This window comes from Nelumbo lutea, chromosome 2, assembly GCF_056320005.1.
Source record: "Nelumbo lutea isolate HS-2025 chromosome 2, American lotus-T2T, whole genome shotgun sequence".
NCBI classification, from domain to species: Eukaryota; Viridiplantae; Streptophyta; class Magnoliopsida; order Proteales; family Nelumbonaceae; genus Nelumbo; species Nelumbo lutea.
In genome coordinates this window covers 13,217,497-13,238,245 of record NC_142685.1, presented here as the reverse complement: position 1 = coordinate 13,238,245, position 20,749 = coordinate 13,217,497, and the positions used below count along the sequence as shown (strand labels likewise).

The following is a 20,749-nucleotide window of genomic DNA, read 5'->3' as shown; positions in this document are numbered from 1 at the left end:
TCTTCAGCCTTGTGTAGAAGCTTCTTCCTGTAACCTTTCCAAGAAGGTGGAAGTTTGGTAATGATTGCTCCCACTTGGAAAGATTCAGAAAGGATGATGTTAAGGGATCAAATTTTGTTGACTATCACTTGTAGTTCATGAACTTGCTCCAGTATAGGTTTATGGTCGTTAATGGTGAAGTCAAAGTATTCTACAATAAGATAATTATTCGTACCTGCTTCTTGCACCTTGTATTTGAATTCCAGGGCCTTCTAGATTTCTTTTGGAGATATAAGTTCCTTGTAGAAGTTGTAGATCTGGTTTGATAAGGCATTCAGTATGTGTCCTCAACACAGAAGTGAGTCCTCTTCCCGTTTTACTCTTTCCTTCTTTAGTTTCTCTGAGTCTTTGTCAGTGGGTTCAGGAAGTGATTGCAGATTTGGGTCCAGCAGATAGTATAGCTTCAGTGTGGTCAAAAAGAAGAATATCTTGTCTTGCCATCAGCTGAAATTTGCTCCATCAAACTGGTCTAGTCGAACAAGATCTTGGTTCATCATCTTGATCGAAGTCATGTTTGCTTCCGCCTCCATTGCAGAATAACGTTCTAAAATTGTTGGAGAATAAGGGGTCACTGTAACTTTGGAGGAGAAGCTCTGAGACGCATCTGAAGACACTGTCTTTAGAACGTTATTTGCCCCCACTCAGTTGCATTGAGTTTGCTGTTGGGTTACAGGCAAATTCGTTTCCAGGATACAACAAAGCCTTGGGCGAGAATCTGCAACCAGCAAAGTTGAAGAGTCTCCAAAGAAACCTTCTGTGAGACTGTAGCAGACTAGACTGAGAGAGAGAGAAAGAGTGAATTTCGAAATTGTGTGTTTTGGAGTCTGATTCATGCTCCTTAAATAATTTGTGAAGAAGTATGAAGAAAAGGTAGGTACTGGTTTAGAGAAGGCACCTTGAAATTGTGACTGTTTAAAAAGTAGTCAACAGTTGGTGACTATTAACTTTGAATTGTGCCTCTTGATCACACCCGATTGAATCGTGACCGTTGATCTCATCAACAGTGATCAACGGTCATCAACGCACCAAAATCAGAGTCGTACATCACGATCTACTCAAAGTGTGCCTCTAAAGCGCCTCATTGTGCCACATACACGCGCGCACGTGTTGCACGGTATCGAATCCCCATACTCTCCTCTACTAATTCTAAGGAGTGTAAATCAACTCCTATTGAAATTCTGAAAACAAAACTTATAATTTTCCAATGTGGGACAAGTTCAAAACTGGGTTTTTGTAAGAGAAAAACTGATTTTTCAATCAAGTGTGCAAGTGCAATTTCTTATGTAATTGACCAATCAAACTCATTGGATTTAATCTCTTATGAGATTAAAATCCAACAACTAACACATACAAACCATGGCTTTTTAATTATAATGATCAAGTTTATGCATTATTGTATTAGAAATGCATTAGCTCGAGAAGAAAGGGAGAGTAGGGGTTTCAATTGGACCAAATTTGATCCAATCCAACCGATCCAATACGAGTCAATTACAAATGAACCAGGTCCAATTCAACCCATTGAGTGCTGGATCCGGACCATTTTGGACCAGTTTAAATCAATGTTAATTTGGAGCTTTCAATCTGTTCAAATTAATTTTAATTTAAATTGGTTCCAATCCAAAACTGATCCATTGGCCCTTATAATCTTATCTTTTATCAATAAGATTATATATTAATTAAATCTGATCCAATCCAATATAAATCCATTGTGGATGAACCTGATGAGTAGTTAGTGATGCTGTGGATAGCGCCACTATGTCTGTCTAACGTTCAGCACTTTTGTTTAACTTTATGGAAGTTAATGATGATGCTGAGAGGTCAGTAGTCCCATTCCGGCCGGTAAGCAGCCATGGAGTCTCTCCTCCCTAATTGCACCTTCCTTATAGGTCGATCCGCCTAGCTGCGTAATGGGTTTTTCAGTTAAAAATATATAACCCAACAATTAATATTATCAGTAAATTAAGAGTTTGATCAGAAGTCATATATATGTAATGTAATTACGTATCTGGTATGGAATTTGTGGTAACTAATAATTAAATTGGAAAACTAGTTAGGTGGTGACATTAATATAAAATGAGTAGGCAAATGCACCAAAGCCACAGAATCGCGGGCTGCAACAACCAAGATGTCTGCAGATGACACGACTGGGGTCCTGGCGGATTTAGTCAACGGAAGAAGCCTTATTTTATGCTCTAACAGAGTTGTTATTGGGTGGAGCGGTCTTCTTGGTCTCGTCGGAGCTCCGTCTAGCAGAATTGAGGCATCACAATTCACAACCCTTGGAAAAAAAGTGACCAAGATTGCGTCAATCCATGGAATGGCAGACGCCTCCCGACTGATCAATTACAGCACAAGGCAAATCAATTAATGTGAAATTAAAAATATCTTTCCATATATATCTTTCACATGGACGAAGCAAGGAGGCGCCCATGCGCCGCTCCTTCTGCACTGCCTCTTCCACCCTTGGCAATGGCCCTGGGTCACACTTGATCATATAAGGTAGGAGAAAGAGAGCAAGAGGACACTGTTGCAGCAGCCATGAACAAGATGGAAATTAAGGTGGAAATAGAAAAATTTATGTTATTCGTGAACAAGCCATTTCTACTTATCGTCACTAATGATTGATTTGTGTTCTCATCGAGATCGGATTCATTCCTCACAAGACCATGTTCACACAGTCCTCACAGTCACTTGGACCTGTGCATTAAAAATGTCTTTCTATCAATGAATTAAAATATGTAAGTATATATGAAGATATTTATAATACAGCCTTGCAAGTGGCTGTGAAGAAGATGGTGTGAACTGAAGAGGTGTTACGTTGTGAGGATTGAATCCGACGAGTTCATTCTCATCTTAAGAGAGTATGTATACGGATATTTATGCAAGCTACGTAGAGCTTATCGTAACAAACTTACAATATACTCGTTTTCTGTAACTGTGTTTGTATAACTCTTGCGCCCACTGATCGCTCTCCTGTAATGGGCTGAGCATTTATTGTTTGAACAATTGAAATTTAGAAGCACGGACCTTCCCCAATGGAAAAGTCAAGCCTAATTAACTCATTTATGTCGTCTCGTCTGTTGAGGAACCAGTGCTTAATTATGACTCTGCATCAATTATTCTTATCCTTATCCCATTATTTTCATTGTAATTCTTCACTCTTATATTGGAATTGGGTTTGACTATGATATTAGAATTGGGTTTGATAGATGATATAATCTTGACATAAGGTTCGACTACCATGCCGAAAGACATTATATTCTAAAATCTTTTGACCGATCAAATGGTATTATAAACATGATAGCCAATCAGATATTATTTATTAAAATTCATGAGTGAATCTTGATTGATCAAAATTTTTTCCATATTATTTTTTTTTCTTTTGACATATTGCAATCTAGATAATGCAAAATTAATAAACAATGGATGTTACAATTAACTATCCAAATGGGTAGAAGTTGTTATAAAGGACTCCTGCCCATATCCACCAATTTAATTATGTATATTAGTATGCTTTTATTATTTTGACTTCTACTACTTCCAAGTTCTACAAATATCTTATGTTATCCTAGTCCACATGGTCATGGTTTAACTAAAGTCTAATTAGCCGGTTTGGTCCAACTTTTTAAACATTGGTATTGTATATATATATTATATAGAATAAATTATATACTTTTATTTTCATTTTTAAGCTTTTATAAATAAAAAAGATAAAAATTATATTTTGAGGCAGAAAAAGGGGTGTTTTGGTAAAATGGATAAGCCAAGGTGCCTTCACCCCATGAAGTGCTTGGATCACGAAAATTTACCCCATAATTAAATAAAAAATATCACCCCAATCTGACCACCAAGCACAAAGTTGTAGCTCTAAAAGTTTTCATATAAGTTAATTGTCAGAACCCTAATTAGGTAAAACTTATCAATAGTTCAACCATTTTGGTCAATAAGTTATGACTTGTTCTCGAGTTTCAAACCATACTTCTATAGCTTAGGATCATTTTAGTTGTGTTGAAAATAGTAGTGTTTTCAACTCGTCATTGACATGGTCGATTGAATCGCTCAAACTGCCACCTAGTCAAGATTTTGGTTTCAGTTTAAGGAAAACCCAAAAAAAGGTCAAAAAAAATGTTAACTTGGTAAGAAACCATCTAAACTGGATGGTTGGATCGTTGACATGTTCAACCCGGTGACCGAATCATAGGTTGCATACTATGTATGCAAATTTTAGGAGGTCATGATTTTGCAGTCCAATGTTCAATTGAGGGGATTTTTTTTTTTAATTTTGGGTAACTTTTTGAGATCTATGTCCCAAAGCCTTGCCTTGCTATTATTTTGCAGAAAAAAAAAAACCCTTTTTGGCCTTGAATTGCAATTTTTAATATTTTTTACAAATAAAAAATTTAAAACGAATTAAAAAAAACATAAATTAATTATAAACTATTTCATATATTATATGTAAAACATAATTATATATTATTTATTGATAAAATACATGTTTATACATTCCTACACACACACACATACATACATATATATATATATATATATATATATATATATATATATATATATATATATATATATTTATATATTTGAATTTCCATATGGCTGATGTGACATGGTCTGACCTAGTCGATCAAGCTAATGACTGGCAACCCAAAGACAAAAATGATTTGGCCTCCAGGTCTGTTTTTAAAACACTAGAAATTAGTGTTGAATAGGGGTGTCTATGAAAAACCAAAAAATCAAATCGAACCGAGAAAACTGAATCGGAAAATGTAGTTAACCGAACTGATCGGTTCGGTTTCGGTTTGGTATTTTTGAAAAACTAATGGACCGGTTTGGTTTTTTGTTACCCTAGAAAAAAAAAACGATGGTAAACCAAACTGAATAGTATATATTTATATATATACTTTATATATATTTTATGTATATGTCACATATTTTTTATATATTGTATATAAATATATATGCCTATATTATATTTGTAATAATTTATTTATAACTATATTATATATTTTTATAATATTTATAATATATTATATATGATTTACTATTTATGATATAATATTATATAAATCCAAAATTGAAAAACCAATAGGACCGGTTTAGTTTGCAAAAATTGTCCATGGTTCGGTTAACCAAACTATGGAATCCCCTAGTTGAATGCTAAAAAGTAAAAGAAAAATCAAAGAGTCGAGAGTTTAGTTGACTAAGTGTTGAGTTCTTATTGGTAGTTGTACGGGCATTATAATTCCATATTTGTCCTTGATATGGTCTCCATATTAATTATTAAATTATTACTTAATTATTAATTCATTAATAGTATTTATTTATTTATTTTTCATAATTGTTACTTTATTAATAATTAGTTTATGAAATTAAATAATTTAGCTTAATTTTTTATATTATTTTTCACTAGTAGTTAACTATTGACTGATTTTAAAAATTAGATTAAATTTTTATGATTATTTTCAACTAATTAAATAATAGTTAATATTTATTCAATTATATTTTAGAAATTAGTATCTTTTATTAATGTACTTATGAAATTAATAATAATTTATTTGCTAGTTTAAGTATTATTAAATACCAATCATTAATTTATTATTATTATTCTTCATTATTAAAGAACTAATAATTTGTTAATTTTAATTATTATTTATTAATCATATTTTTTATTTTAATAGTTTCTTAGTGGTTAATTTACTTTTAATGGTAATTAATAAATAATAAATATTTTTAATTAATATATATTTTTTATTATTATTACTTATTAAATTTCCATGCATTATATTAAATTTTAATAATTGTAATAAATACTTAATATTTTATTATTTTATATGAAATGTTTTAAATTAATTAATTTTTAATATATTTATTATTTTATAAATATATTATAATATTTTCAAATAAACTTACAATAGCCATACATAACTTTTAGCCACGGATAAAGTGTTACTTAGCCACGGATAAAACGACTAGCTAAATATAAACCACAGATAACTGAAAACCGTGGTTGTGGTTGTAAATAACTTTTACCCATAGAGAAAATGCTCTTTAAATGCGAACTAAATGACCGTAGTTATAATAACTTTTACTGTTGTAACTTATATAGCCACGAATACCTTAGAACCGTGGTTATATGTATGTTTTAGCCCCGGACAAACATGTTTTAGCCACGGCCAAAATGCCGGTAGTTAAAGTTCATCTTTTTGCTACGGACATGAAGCATTAAGTTAGTGCACTATACTACTTTGTTGGGCCTGAGCCTGAGCCTATATTTAAGAACACAATGACCAAGTGTTGAGGATTTAGGTGAAGCTGTGGTAGCTAGAGGGATACAAGGACTCTGTTTGGGCAGTAAAAGATTGCTCGGTCATTCAGAGTTGTGCGCTGAATGATGAGGATGGTAGGCATATATCTTCCATTATCGTCAATTAAAACAGCATTTTAATTAGTTGCATCTTAGGAGGATCAGAACACAAAAATGAATCCGAATTCCGAAACCAAACATCAGCAAGAAATTACTTTTATTACTGTTTGGGAGATTGCCAAAAGACAAAAGTAAGTGAAAGCTTCTCTCTCACGGGGCCGGGTAATTAACATGAGCAAAAGTGCAAAACTATCACTTTCAAATATATATATACATATATATAATATTATGTTTCTATGTGCTGCTTTGTTTTTGTTTTCAAGTCAGAATGATCACTTCAACTTCAATGGTAAAGTCCCTTCATTTATTAACGGACCATATCCGCTATATATGTATCTTATGGCGCCACGTTACGTTATACTCATCATCTAAGCCATTATACAAATGTACTCTGTTGCCAAATCAAAGTAAACTTTTCATCACAGCACAAAAAGAAGAATAAACAAACAAATTAATTTTATCCCATTCCAAATATCAGGTCGGAGTTCCATTAATAAGATAAAGAAGCAGAACCTCACACATCTTATCATCCATTCCAAATTTCCAACGACAAAAAAAATATCAAACTAGGGATGACAGCCAGTTGACAAAAGATGTCTGCAACTCCAGCCTGCATGCGCACCGACACACCTCCAACCAAACATCAACACCACAGTGTTAACACGGCCGGATGACAAGTTTTCAGAGAGAGATTAACACGATCCATCCATCCCTTTAATTATTCACATACAATTTACGTCATTTTCAAAAAAAAAAAAAGAAAAAAATTGGACAATTAATTTACGTAAGAACCATAATCATACACCGCCTCTTCCCTCTAGGCCTCTACCATATAAAAATAGTACCATTAATTATTTATTCCCTTCCATAATCCCATTAACATGCGGTGCAAGTGCATGTTTACCCCGGGCCTCGTACGTACGTACTCACTCACTACTCACGAGTCACGATGGAAACCATCAAACCATTTTGTGAATAAAAATGAATCAACTATTGACCTTCCTACAGTTTACTCGAACCTGCCCCTGTTTTCCGGTTAATGGCCTTATATTTCCCATTTTAATCATAGAGTTGGCAAAATCTGATGCGAATGCTCCGAAATTTGAGCTGTAGGTTTTTACCAGCGAATCGGTGGTAGATCCAGCAGCTCCATTAAACAATTCTTGATCCGAGTGGAGCAGACCCTTTCTCTTCAACAAGTTTTTAAAGTAGACAGTGTCGAAGAGTGAGGCTGTGTGGTCTAGCGGAGCTAAATTGTTATCTCCACCAGATTGGGGGCAAATTGCTTGCCTGTTACGGGCGAAGCTAGGGTGGATGTTGGTATCATTGTAAATGTGGGCTCTGAAGCTGGTGCACCGTGCTAACCCAATTGTGTGTCCTCCGGACAGCGCCACTAGGTCTCTAACGTTCAGCCCATGTTTGTTGAAGTTGGTGATGAGTGCCGAGAGGTTCGATGCTGGTCCTGGGAGGTCCGTAAATTCATTTGCGTATGCACTGCTCGAGTCTCTTCTCCCCAATTGCACTTGCCATGTCGGTCCGCCTAGCTGTGTACAGTTACAGTACAGCTTTTAATTTTCACTTTTCAGTTGAAAACATACTCACAACCCAACAACCTTCACTACATCAAATTAACCGGTTAGTTTCTGTGTACTGGGTGGGTTAATTATTTGATTTTATTAGCTACTGAACCAATATATATATATATATATATATATATATATATATATATATATATATATATATATATATATATGTATGTATATATATATATATATATATCGATGGCTATTGGCTAAGAAATAAAAAGTTTCAGCTTAATTATATGCAGATCGAGGGGGGAGGGGCAGCAATGGAAATGAAGTGAAAACGTAAAGGTAGTCTTGGGGTTGAAAACGTAGAGAGATTGATTGACTAAAGGCAGTGGAACTGAGCGCTTGCTCCAGTGGAACTCGATCGTCTCCCTTTTTAATTAGTTATATATATATATAGGAGCAATAGATGTATATATAGGGGGCGGGCAGCCACCAGTGAGGTGACGCCCCCCGGGAGCCGGGGAGACTGATCCGGCCGGGGATGATTTGAGAGAGAAGTTGGAGTTGGAGTTTTTCATATCATACATGGATGATGGATGTATATGCGCAGATAGCTAGATGCATGCATGGTTAAGCCATACGCACCGCAACCACTGAGTCGCGAGCTGCAACCGCCAAGATGTCTGCACATGACACTACTGGACCCCCGCAGACCTTGTCCACTGCAGCCTTGATTTGATCTACGACTCCGTATCCTCTAACGGAGTTGTTATTGGGTGGAGTAGTCTTCTCCGTTTGAATTCCGGTGGCATCATCCAGAAGAATTGAAGCATCACATCCCTATTTAATTAAGAAAATTGTCAGTGTTACTATATATATGTTGACATGCCAAGACTTAGGAGATGGGTGCATGAAGTTGAAAATGTACTACAAGGAATTAATAATGGAATGGGTGTAATGTATATATATCATCAGCGATATGATCTTACATGGACGAAGCAATCGTGGAAATGAAGACGAAGCAAGGAAGCCCCCATACGACTCTCCTTCTTGACCGCCGCTTCCACTGTTTTCTTAATAGTGGGTAAGGCCTGAGGGCATACTTTGTCGTAGAAGGTTGGAGAGAGGTTAGCGTGAGAAGAAGCTATGAACGCTAAAGCAACCATGTTGCAGAGGTGGAAACAAAACAACCTACGTGAATAATAAGCCATTTTTACTCAAGCTAGGTAGCTAAGGGTATTGGCTTTAGTAATGGTGCTTCTATTCGTCCTAATAGCCCATGGATATTTATAGACTGAAAGGTGCAGATTACAGTGTGCCATTGTGTTTGTTTGTTTGTTTGCTTGTTTTGTTTCGGACATTTAATACCTGTAACTGTATTTTATAAATTAAGCTTAAAAGCATGCAACACAGCCACACTGAAACTTAAAGCCCTTTTAGGCTTTTACAAATAAACACATTCAACTTGTAATATAGCATTGTAAAGTAAACCCTGGAAGAATTTGAATGGTTCTTGTTGTCTTGCGCAGATAAGAACCATCATCGCCATTGTTATGTTCTTAACCGCTGCTTTCTTAGTAGCTTAATGTAGAGAGAGAGAAAGAGAGAGAGATAGAGAGATAGAGAGAGAGAGATAGAGAGAGAGAGGAAGGCAATTGATTAGCTAGATCAAATAAAGTCCAGCTGGATTTGAAAGTTGCATGTCAACAAAGGACCTATTAAAATTTATAGTTAATTCCATGTGTGGTCGTTGTTGCCTTAATTGTTCTTATCATGTTTACAATATTAATTCACGATATATATTTGGTAACAAAAGCCTTCCCAGTGATGGTGGATCAGTTGATACAGAGATCTGGGATCAAATTCCGCTGCCACTAACGTTACTAGGGTTTAATTAAGGGGATGGAACCATGGAGATGGAGTAAAAAAAAAAAAAAACTTCGCAACATGGTAATTACTCAGATTAATGTAGAGAATGAATGTATGTATGGGTACGTATGTTAATGGATATTTATCATAAAAATGCCACAACAAATACTTTTTTTTTTTTTTTGCTTCAATATGGTGCAATGATATTCAAATTAGGAGTTGGCCAATTAGTATTTGCATTCGGTGGCCCTGAAAGCCGTGGAAAATGGCGCATCAATTATTGGAGGGCCGGCCAAATAATAAATTGGTTTTATTGTCCAACCCACATGGTTTTTCTTTGATAGGCCTCTAACCCTATTTGGCTAATATTCCTTGTTGCGTGCATTACCGAATGACCTGAACCAACCATTATGCCACTGCGCCCTCTCTCTCTCTCTCTCTCTCTCTCTCTCTCTCTCTTAACAGGAAAAATCTCAAGAACTATGATCAAAAGAATTAAACCTCCCTGCAAGTTTCTTTTAAATGATGAAATTTCCCCTCCCTTCCTCATCAGTCAGAATAATATATGTGGGAATCATTAATTAAAAACTCTCGTCTCTCTTTTGCCCATGTTAATTTTTTTAATTTTCAAAACACTGGAATCATATCAATCAGAAAATAAAGCCATACAGATCAATTGGGCTTCAAGCCGTTGAGTTCACATCAAAAGTGCTCTTTCAATTGATTTTGGCAATCTATCATGGATCATGATGGTACAGCATTAACATTCTGATACTTGTTTTTTTTTTTTCTTTTTTCATTTTTTGTTCCTCTGAAACATTATTATGCAAATTGATCTTTACAAGGTTAAAGTTTTTTTTTTTGGTGGGGGTGTTGATGTTTGGCATCAATGATGTTTTTCCGTAAAATGCCTTACGTTTGGTTAGACATTTTTCTGAAAAATGTTTTTTCATACCATGTCTTGAAAATTGGGAAAGGTATAGTCAAAGAAAACACCCTTTTTGGTTTTTCTAAGGTTTTTAAAAATGGATCCAACAAACAACCCGCTCTGACAAATAAAATAAAAAATTAAAAAACAAAAAATAGCCAAAAATCATTGTTTGGTTCGACAATTCAACCATCCGGGTCAGCAGTTCGCTGACCAAATCAATGGTTTAGGGCCAAATAGCAGTTTTGGGGTGGCATTGACCGGTTCCCAATTTTTCCAGTCCGGTCTGGTCTGCTTTAATTTAAAAACACTGGTGTTTTCCCATTTTTCTTACTCTTACTATCAACATTATGCTGATATTGAGTCCAGCTTCGGTCAGGGCAAAGTCTATTCCAACAGCCTTTACAGCTTTACATTGGGAATATCTTTATAATTATGTGATTTATTTTATGGGAGATATTCCCAATGCAAGGTTGCAATGGGCTGCTAGAATGATGCAAGCATCAACTTGCCCTGACAGAGACGGATTCAATGACATTGCATTGAAAAATGCCTAAAATGCGGATTGTTTATATTTTGAATGTTTATAATTCTACAGTGTAAATTAGAAATCTACATTAGGCCTGTTCATACTTTTTCTAAATAAAAAACCCAAAAAAATATTTTATGAAAAACAATATATGCATACACGGTCTAAAATAAGGAAAGTTTCATATGACATCATCAATACCATATGTAGGTCCTAGTCTATTACGAATTCACATTTTTATTACGAAAAGTGAAGGGAGGTTTAAGCACCGAAGAAATATAAATTCACATTTTTAATTATTCTAAATATGTTCTTTTAATGGAAATATTTGGACAGTTGTCAATTGTTCTAAGCTCTCAGGATAAATGCACAAATAAAGATGGTCAAATCTATCCGGTCAGAGAGAGAGAGAGATACATTTGAAGTTTTATGCTAATCACATAAATAACTTGACAGATTTCTTTACAGCTCTGACGCTTAGCGTCTCTGCAATCTCCATCCGTTTCTTCACGGAACAGAGATACAAGTCTTATTTCTACTCATGACGAAATTAACAAAACCAGAATCTAGGACTAGAGGAGACCCTCCATTTGCACTTGCGCTCCTAAGTCCAGACAAACATTCACAACGCGCACACGCACTCGCACTATATGAATTTCAAACTACTAATAGGATCACAGCAGTTTTGAGTCCTAGTTCACCTTCCTACAATTTACTCGGATTTGTCCCAGGTTTCCGGTCAATGGCTTTATATTTCCCATCTTAATCATAGACTTTGCAAAATCTGCTGCGAAAGCTCCGGCATTTGAGCTGTAGGTCTTTACCAGCGCATCAGTCGACCCACCATTATGTAGAACCTGATCCGAGTGAAGGAGACCCTTTCTCTTCACCAAGTTTGTAAAATAAATTGTGTCGAAGCGTGACCCTGTGTGGTCTAGTGGTGCAAAATTGTTGTCACCTCCAGAGCGGGGGCAAATTTTTTGCCTCTCACTAGCAAAGTTTGGGTGAATGTTACTCTCATTGTAAATGCGGGTTCTGAAGGTACTGCACCGTGCTAATCCAATTGTGTGTCCACCCGACAGTGCCACTAGGTCCTTAGCGTCCAGCCCTTGCTTCTTAAAGTTATCGAGGAGGGCGGACAGGTCCATGAATGGCGAAGGGAGGCTATTGATGGCTGCACTTCTGCTTGCTGTGGTTGAGTCTCTCCTCCCCAGCTGCACCTTCCATGTTGGCCCACCTAGCTGCAAATTAAGGTTTTAAATTGATGAATTTATATTCCTTTTAATACTCATCAACAGCTACAGTTTTATCAAGCGATAATAAATGCATGTGGCGAGTGTAAAGCCGATTAATCACTGATACTGTCATATTAATTTGATAAGATTAATGAAAAAAAAAAACAAATGGATAATAAACAATTCAGTCTTTCTTTAATTTAAACCAAACCATTGATGGATATGCTCTGTTTTTCAACGCAATATTATTCATTATACAATGCCTATGAGCAAGTATATATCAGACATATATGTCGGCTATATATTGACGTTTCAAAATGAATTAATTAAAGCAGCCAGCCATATCCAGTATCTACTACAGCCGTTGCCGTTCCATGGATATGATTTAACTTGCTGTTTTTGTTGTAATGAACAAGTGTTTGATATTTATATTTATATAATGATAAATTTCATCAGTTGTTAGAAAAACAAAAGCGAGGATTGTTAGTTAAGCTTCGAGAGTCGTAAAAACCAAGTGCAATTGATGCAGAAGATAAAGATAAATAGATAGATAGATAGATAGAAAATTAATGGAATCCTGCATATATGCATGCATGTGATTGCGGAGCGGAATGTTAGTACTTAGTACTCACCGCAACCACAGAATCGCGAGCCGCGACGGCCAAGATGTCTGCACATGACACAACGGGTGCCCCGCACACTTTGTCCACCGCGGACTTGATTTGATCGACAACATTAAATCCTCTAGCAGAGTTGTTGTTGGCAGGAGCGGTTTTCTCGCCAACAAAACTAGTCGTTTCATCTAGCAGAATTGAAGCATCACAACCCTGCATGGCCCAAAGTCGTACGTATATACGTCTTTAATTATTAATCGCCCAGGAATTAATAATAACAACACTACTTTCAGTTCAGGGAATTGAACAACGTAACAATATTAATTAATTTCTATTAATTCTATCTTACATTAACGAAGCAGTCATGGAAATGAAGACGAAGCAATGAAGCTCCCATGCGACGCTCCTTCATCACAGCTGCCTCCACGACTTTCTTAATGGCTGGCAAGGCCTTGGGGCACACTCTGTTGTAGAAACTGGGGGAGAGATTTGTCGAGGAGGTAGCTGTGGTTGCTAGAGCAATAGCCATGATCAAGAGTAGGAGATTAATCAACATTCTGCTATGTGAAGCCATGTTTATTGGGCCAACAAGGCTCTCAACTCGATCTCCACTAACTAGTATCAATGTCTAATGTTGTTGTGCGTACATACTTACGTTATGATCGATGCTATTAATATTTATAGATCGATGTAGACATTAAGATAGGGATCGATGTAAATGTTTCAACCACCCCTCCCCGATTTATTTGATTTTCACATTTTAAGCATGGAAAGAGGATAGTGGCCACATTATCTCCATTGGTTTGGCATCTGTGGTGGGCTTCTGTTGTCCTTTATTTCCATATTTTTCACTTTTTTTTTTTTAGAATTAGGTACTAAAGTACGTAATACACACACTCCCTTACAATTCAGGGGGGCTTTTGGAAATTTTCCAAAAGATAAAAGAAGGGAAGCAGGGGGGATTGGGGATGTTTGGATGTTGGACTGTTTTTAATATTGTGGACCTTGGAAGAGTGGGTAAACAGTCAAACCTTGCAACCGCACACCACTTGAAAGAGTCTGGTTTAATTCAACATTGTACAGTTGTAACCCGAGTTGCTTGCTGAAAAGAAATAGCTAGCGAGCATCCTGTGCTTCTTTGAACCAGTCTTAATCTTAGGGAGACTGCGCGCCTAACTACTTCGTCTTCGTAATTAATTATATATCATACATGTTGATATGTATGTATGACCATCATCATCCATCTTATATGTAAATTCTGCATATTGATTGAATATATATCGACCGTCATCTACAACATATAACTTTTTAAGCTAAGCAATAGATTAACGGCCCGTTTGGTGCATTAAGATATGAACAACCCAAAGTAAGATTGATAGATGTCCATTTTTCGGTGTGTCTTTCTGTGTGAAAATAAAAGATGAAAGACATAAAAAGTTTTATTTGAAATTTTCCAAAATTAGTTCAAAATGAATTTTTCGTATCTTTTTGATACTCCAATTTTTTATGACTAAATCTTCTGTGAACTAAATAGAAGCAGACCAAAAATTAATATACCTGACTCGTACCAAAAGACCGCATAAAAAAATATGCCAAACGGACCCTAAGATTAGAGTCAGAGTAGGCTTAGGAAAAAGTGCCACTTGAAAAAGGCCTTTTTAATTTATTTTTTACATCGAGTCACTGAGTTGAGATGGGGACTCGCAGCTGAACTGGACAATCTTTGAAGCAGACAGAAACCAAATCGTTGGAGTATTAATTAATGTGTATGAGTAACTAATAATTAAGGCCGCCGCCACACAACACCAACACCCAGATTATTGATGCTTTGACAGTCATTTTATCTTGTTAGCCATTATTATTTGGAATGACTAATATTATATATTAATTTAGAATCACCTCTGAAATCAAAACCAGCATACGCACGCTAGTTGCTGCTGGTCATCAGTATTAATTCTAAATTCTAATCATGTTGTTTAGTAAAATAAGGGTGACGTGATTGCATTTATATATGTATAAAGAAATCTGGCGTTGTACTTTCTTGAGCTCAAAGGAATTAATGGAGAGAACCACGTCTCCCGGCCGGCCGGCCCCTCTTTGCTACAGTCGAATGGCTGTTTTGGTTTCAATCTCTCTCTCTCTTAGTCTCATTTATCCTATCTAATTATATGTTTCAGTATAGTATAAAGAAAGTAGACTCCCACAAACTCCCAGAGAGAAGATAGAAAAGCTGGAGCTTTCAAGTCGGCTGTGGCCTGTGGGTCAACTTTGCTTAATGCACTCAACCACCTTCAACTCTTTCTTTCTCTCCATCTCTCAATGCATGATGGTCACATAAATGAATGAATTCTTTTAATGAATAATGAGATTGATTGATCCTGTGGAATGCCTAGACGTGACAAACTGACTATGACCTGCAATGGAGCCATGATGATCTGACCTAATCCCGATTATATATTCTTCTCTGATTGACAACATTACTGTATATTAAGTTAAATTCAAACTATATTTACTAGCAGCAAAGTTGAGTGAAAAAACAGCTTGAGTTGAGCTTGTTAATGGAATATGACCGACCGACAATCTCATAGAAACCATCTTACTAGCTGATTTTTTATATTATGAGTGACGACGTATCTAAACAATCAGATCCTATATATTTACACCTGTCAAAACAAACAATCAGATCAGATTTTATTGGAGGCAATTCGATTATAATTGCACGTATATCTACTACCTAGCTAGCTCCAAAACGGTGGCTGCTACCTCACAAATAGGGAATATTCGTCCAAGAAGAAAGAAAATGCCACAAAACATGCATTCACGCGCGCGTTGGCTAGCAGCTACACTTGGAGAGTTGAGACTGACAACACGATTAGATATGTGACCCCACGAAATAAACAGGTTTAAGGTGGTAGATATATCTGGTCAGATTAGAAAGAAACGCCAAAGTATGTTAATTGCATTATGTCTTGTAACAAAAAAAAAAAGAGAATTGGTCCACTGCATTAATAAATTAAGCAAACCGACAATTGGACCCAATTAAGCTCCATGCACAATTTCTCAATCAACGATTGGTTTGAAAGTTCTCTGCTTTCCCCCTTTTCTATTATTTATTATTTTATCAATCGAGATAACATTTATGCATAAAGAAGAAGAAGAAAAAGAAGAGATGGCGCCCCCAACTATTAACATCAAGATTCAAGGTCAGCTAGGGAACCAAGGAAAATTGGGTAGCACAACCCCATCTACTCATCCATCCTGAAAACGATTGATTGAGATGTATTTGGAGGAGGGAGGACCACCACCCCAAGCCAAGATGGTCCAATTGCTTGTCTTCCATGCTATCACCCGAAGAAAAGTCTTTCAAAATTAAATTTTAACAAATTAGCTAGGGGCTGCCCCCATGACTGTTTCACAGAAAGAGACACTGAATAGACAAAACCAACTGATGGTTATTAATAGACGCGTGGGTTTTTGTGGCTTGTGTTCTGATCTCTCTTTACCCTCTATTTGTGGCCAAAATTTCAGTCCACAAGCTCCCATGCATCAATTGAAATATTTCGAATTTAGTATCTCTTTTAGGTTTTCTTTTTTTTTTTTTCTAAATTAATTAACCTGCCAATATCTATATTCAATGTGTAGAAACCAACCCCGCATAAAAACGAAAGGCATATTTTTAGTGTTTAATTTTTAATCTAAAATTTCTTCCATGATGAACAGAGTTATGAATTTGGTATGTTCATATGACAACTCCAAACCACTTCATTCTACCATCTTATTTGCCTGGCAAATTGAACGGAAAGCAGGGGTTATCATCTGGCTGGATTTTCTTTTTCAGGCCAAGCTGCTAATCCAATTCCAACCATAAAATGTACGTGGTCCTCATTGCGGGCCTAATTTTGGATTTGAACTGAAACATGTGGAATCTATCAAGCCCCCAAAATGGTGACATGTCGCATGGACTCTGTCATGAAGCATGTCGGATGTATATTTGGTGGTGAGGGAAGTTAAAGTTGTCTGTAAACAAAACTAATGAAACAGCTATATATTCCTTCCTGTTTACCTCTCAAAAGTGGTTCAAGCAATAATGCAGTTTTTTTTTTTCCTCTTTCAAAATTGCTACGCACCTTCTAATACTAAGGCCTCGTTTGGTTTGCATGAATAGGGTCTGGAATCAGAATCGGAATGGGTTAATCCAATTTAACTGTTTGGTTGGGTGGAATCGGAATCCCATTCCTTTGCTGCTGGAATGGTCATCCTTGGGAATGAAATCCCATTTCTTCTGATTTTAATTTTCATTTTCATTCCTGTCTGAACCAAACAGACTATGAGAATAGGCCATTCTGATTCCAATTAGACGATTCTTGATTGAGGATTTTGATTTCAATTCCAACTGCAAACCAAATGGACCCTAAAATTACATAATTTGTTCGTACATATGGGTCCCTATTACTTGCCATATGTTTCATGTTTTAAACCATTGGAACCTGCCACTGTATGGGTCCAACCCAACCCATTAGATTATCTAGTCTAGACATAAAAAGTTATGTTTGGTTTGAAGGAAAAAGCAGGAAAAGAAAGGAAAGGTAGAGAAACTTATACAAGGTTTGTAACGGCTTCCCCACCTTTCCCTTCCTTTCTCTACTTTTCCTTCAAACCAAACACAGCCAAAAAGTCAGGCTTCAAAGAAAATCATAGCCATCTGATATTAATATATACATTTAATTGGACAATAGAGAAAAGTTTCTTTTCACCAGAAGCTCTACAAACAAGAACAATGTTATATATAATCAAACGGACAAAAGTCATCCGAGTGTACTGCCTTTTGGGTTGGTATACTAACATTTCAGTTGGGAGCCATTCAACCGTGGGCCGGATTAATTTTCAAACATGGAATGGGTTGCATGAGCTTAGACCCATCTACATTTCCTCTTGATCCATTTGCACAAGTAGTGTAAGCCCATCGACAATGGACAAATCGGTTGCAGAGGTTCTGGTTCTCCCAGGGATTGAGGAGAGATGATTGAAACGAAATGGGAAGGATAGGAGAGCTGGAAACCTGGTATTAGTCATGATCGTTATTACTTGCTTGAATGTGTAATATTTGGTGTTCCACAAAGCTTGCGAGGACAATTATGTATGTACTATGTAGGAATCAGGATCATAAAATGCGCCAAGGGCCCGTTAAGGCATTTAATCACACCACGATATTCAATTAATTGGCAACTCACATTATTTTAAATCAAAAGAAAAAAAGAAAGGTCAACTAATATTTATTAGAACAGAATTTGTATGCTTTATGTCTGAGAACGCCCCCATACCAGGCCGCTTATTTTGGGTTTTGACTGAATCTTATTGATACTCATCTGTCACAAAGCTGTGAATTATTTTAATTACACGTTCATATCATAATGGTTCCAATAAAAGTTTGCTTGTCGTTGAACAAAATCACTTTTGTTTACTTATTTACAAGATGTTAACATTGCAACAAAGGTGTTACATAGAAAACCATTGGGTTATTACTGACAAGACCAAGACATTAGTGACCCTTATATTTCATAAACCAATAACACTGAATTGGTTAAAATATATTGTCAAACCGATGGTGATGGGAACAGGTAAGCTAAAGTTTTGTGATCCTTCTTCTGTATAAACAACCCCCCCCCCTCTCTCTCTCTCTCTCTCTCGCTCTCTTTTTCTTATCATCATCTCCTTCATGAACCACCGCTAACATCCATGGAACCATGGCCGACCTTGTTACTGTTGTGATCCCCTCATGTTCAGCCCTGCGGCTCCCGAGTTCTCCTGAGGCCTTGCAGACCATCAATGAAGATTGTTGAGCAGGCTATTGAAAATAAGCCAAGCTTTAGAGCATCATTAATTGCTTCGTCTGCACTTCCATGGCTACCTTGTCAACGTAAGTTTAGTGAATTCTTACTCAGATATTTAGGGAAAAATCCACCTTCATCTATACAATGATTAGGGCAGTCGATGGGCCGGGTATAGATTAAGCTATAATTAGCCTAGCCCTTTTCCACCGTACCAGAATTGAAGGGGTTTTGCTAATAATATATTTCAGACCAAGCCCATTAGATTAGTATAACTTTAATCCGAGAGCCATTCAGTAGTTGAAGTTTACCAGGTCGATATTAAGCTAGCCATGACTGAGACCAGCTTTACAAATTTCATCCATGTTCAGGTACTTTCTTGGGCCTATAAGCTCGGAGCCCAACAGATCATTGAAATCCTTGGCTTCTAACTCGCTATCAAGCCCACCCAGAAGGTTTCAAGCATCTTATGAATCATGAATGTCTTATGTTTATTTTACTTGCACAAAAACATGTTGCTGTAGTTGAAGCTTCCTCTTGAGAGATTGAAGGTGAAAGCTCTATCATGACAGACATTTGCTTCTCAATTGGTCGTGGTTAGACTCTCAGGGCTGTGATGGTTCAGTTCTTTTAGACAATACCCCTGACTTTACTGGGGAGAAGACGGTAAGTCCCAACAGAAATTCCATTAGAGGCTTCAAAATAAATAGATGATCAAGGAGAATCCGGATTTACTTCTCATGTTCTCCATGCACAGCTAAAAGCGCTGTGAGGTTGGTGTGAGGCACGCTATGTGAGGAGCAAATCTAGATTTGATCAAGGAAGCTGTTAACTCGTTTAGCTATGGCAGTGTGGTCTCTTTGATTGGTATCTTGGCTGTGGTAGATCGTGATTCTGTTTCTGCTGTAAGTATCCATGGACCAAAAATACTTATATATGAGACTCCTAGTAATTTCAATGGTGCAGTTGTGCAAGATCCGCAGGCTCCCATTCTCGGTCCAACAGCCCCTAACTAGGCTGGGCGTGTTGGTTTACTCTACTTTTCTTCTTTGTTAATTTTAGGAGTGGCCATTCTTGATCCAGAAAAACACAGTAGTCCAGCAAAATTGCTTACTTCCTGATCCGGCTAGAGAGCTTTGTCTTTCTCCCTTTCTTTCTTTCTTTCTTTTGTTTTGTTTTGCTTTTTTTTTTTTTTTTTTTTATTTATTTTGGGATGGGGGTAAATGGGGTAGGGTAGCCCAACCCCAAACCCGGGTGAAAGTGGAACTCGATCCCAGATTCTCAGGTCTCTGCTACACTCAGCTAGAGACTTCACCAGAAGGCTAGTTGGCACCTTCGGGTAGAGACCTAGCTAAAACTCCCTATCTTCACCGTTGCATTCACAAAATCGGAGTGGAAAGTTGCTGAGTGACTGCTGTAGGTTATTACTAGAAAGTCATTGGAACCATTGATATTTGGGCTTTAATATAGGCCAGGTCCTAAAAACTTGGGGCTTGATCTTAACATGGGTTCAGACATTGGGTAGTTTTAGCCCGAGCTTAAATGCATGGACACCTAACCCGAGCCCAATGAACCTTTAACAATGTGTGTGTAGACATACATTTGTTTACATAAATTTAATAGTATCTTTCGTTAAATTTATACAATTGACTTAGGCCAACACTCATGCACAATAGACATATTATCCATTCCATGTCTATACATTTCTTTTTCTCAATGATATTTGCATGTTTTATTTT

General features: G+C 36.6%; 2 protein-coding genes and 2 long non-coding RNA genes across 4 annotated transcripts; 2 read left to right on the top strand and 2 right to left on the bottom strand.

The window, feature by feature from the left end:
* Positions 1–6,914: 6,914 nt before the first annotated feature.
* Positions 6,915–9,635, bottom strand: LOC148868658 (peroxidase RIP1-like). Its single transcript, XM_088970776.1, has 3 exons — positions 8,997–9,635; positions 8,653–8,847; positions 6,915–8,019 (listed from the first exon to the last, which is right to left on the bottom strand). The coding sequence occupies exons 1-3, from the start codon at positions 9,216–9,218 to the stop codon at positions 7,462–7,464; spliced, it is 975 nt and encodes a 324-aa protein (XP_088826902.1). The 5' UTR covers positions 9,219–9,635; the 3' UTR covers positions 6,915–7,461.
* On the top strand, positions 7,969–9,474 carry LOC148868659 (uncharacterized). Its single transcript, XR_016107429.1, has 2 exons — positions 7,969–8,110; positions 8,304–9,474. It is a non-coding gene; the product is annotated as an uncharacterized LOC148868659 (long non-coding RNA).
* A 2,112-nt stretch (positions 9,636–11,747) lies between the features above and the next one.
* Positions 11,748–13,835, bottom strand: LOC148868657 (peroxidase RIP1-like). Its single transcript, XM_088971829.1, has 3 exons — positions 13,532–13,835; positions 13,201–13,395; positions 11,748–12,574 (listed from the first exon to the last, which is right to left on the bottom strand). The coding sequence occupies exons 1-3, from the start codon at positions 13,754–13,756 to the stop codon at positions 12,026–12,028; spliced, it is 969 nt and encodes a 322-aa protein (XP_088827955.1). The 5' UTR covers positions 13,757–13,835; the 3' UTR covers positions 11,748–12,025.
* A 5,025-nt stretch (positions 13,836–18,860) lies between these two features.
* Positions 18,861–19,975, top strand: LOC148868656 (uncharacterized). Its single transcript, XR_016108284.1, has 3 exons — positions 18,861–19,099; positions 19,382–19,676; positions 19,768–19,975. It is a non-coding gene; the product is annotated as an uncharacterized LOC148868656 (long non-coding RNA).
* The last annotated feature ends 774 nt before the right edge of the window (positions 19,976–20,749 follow it).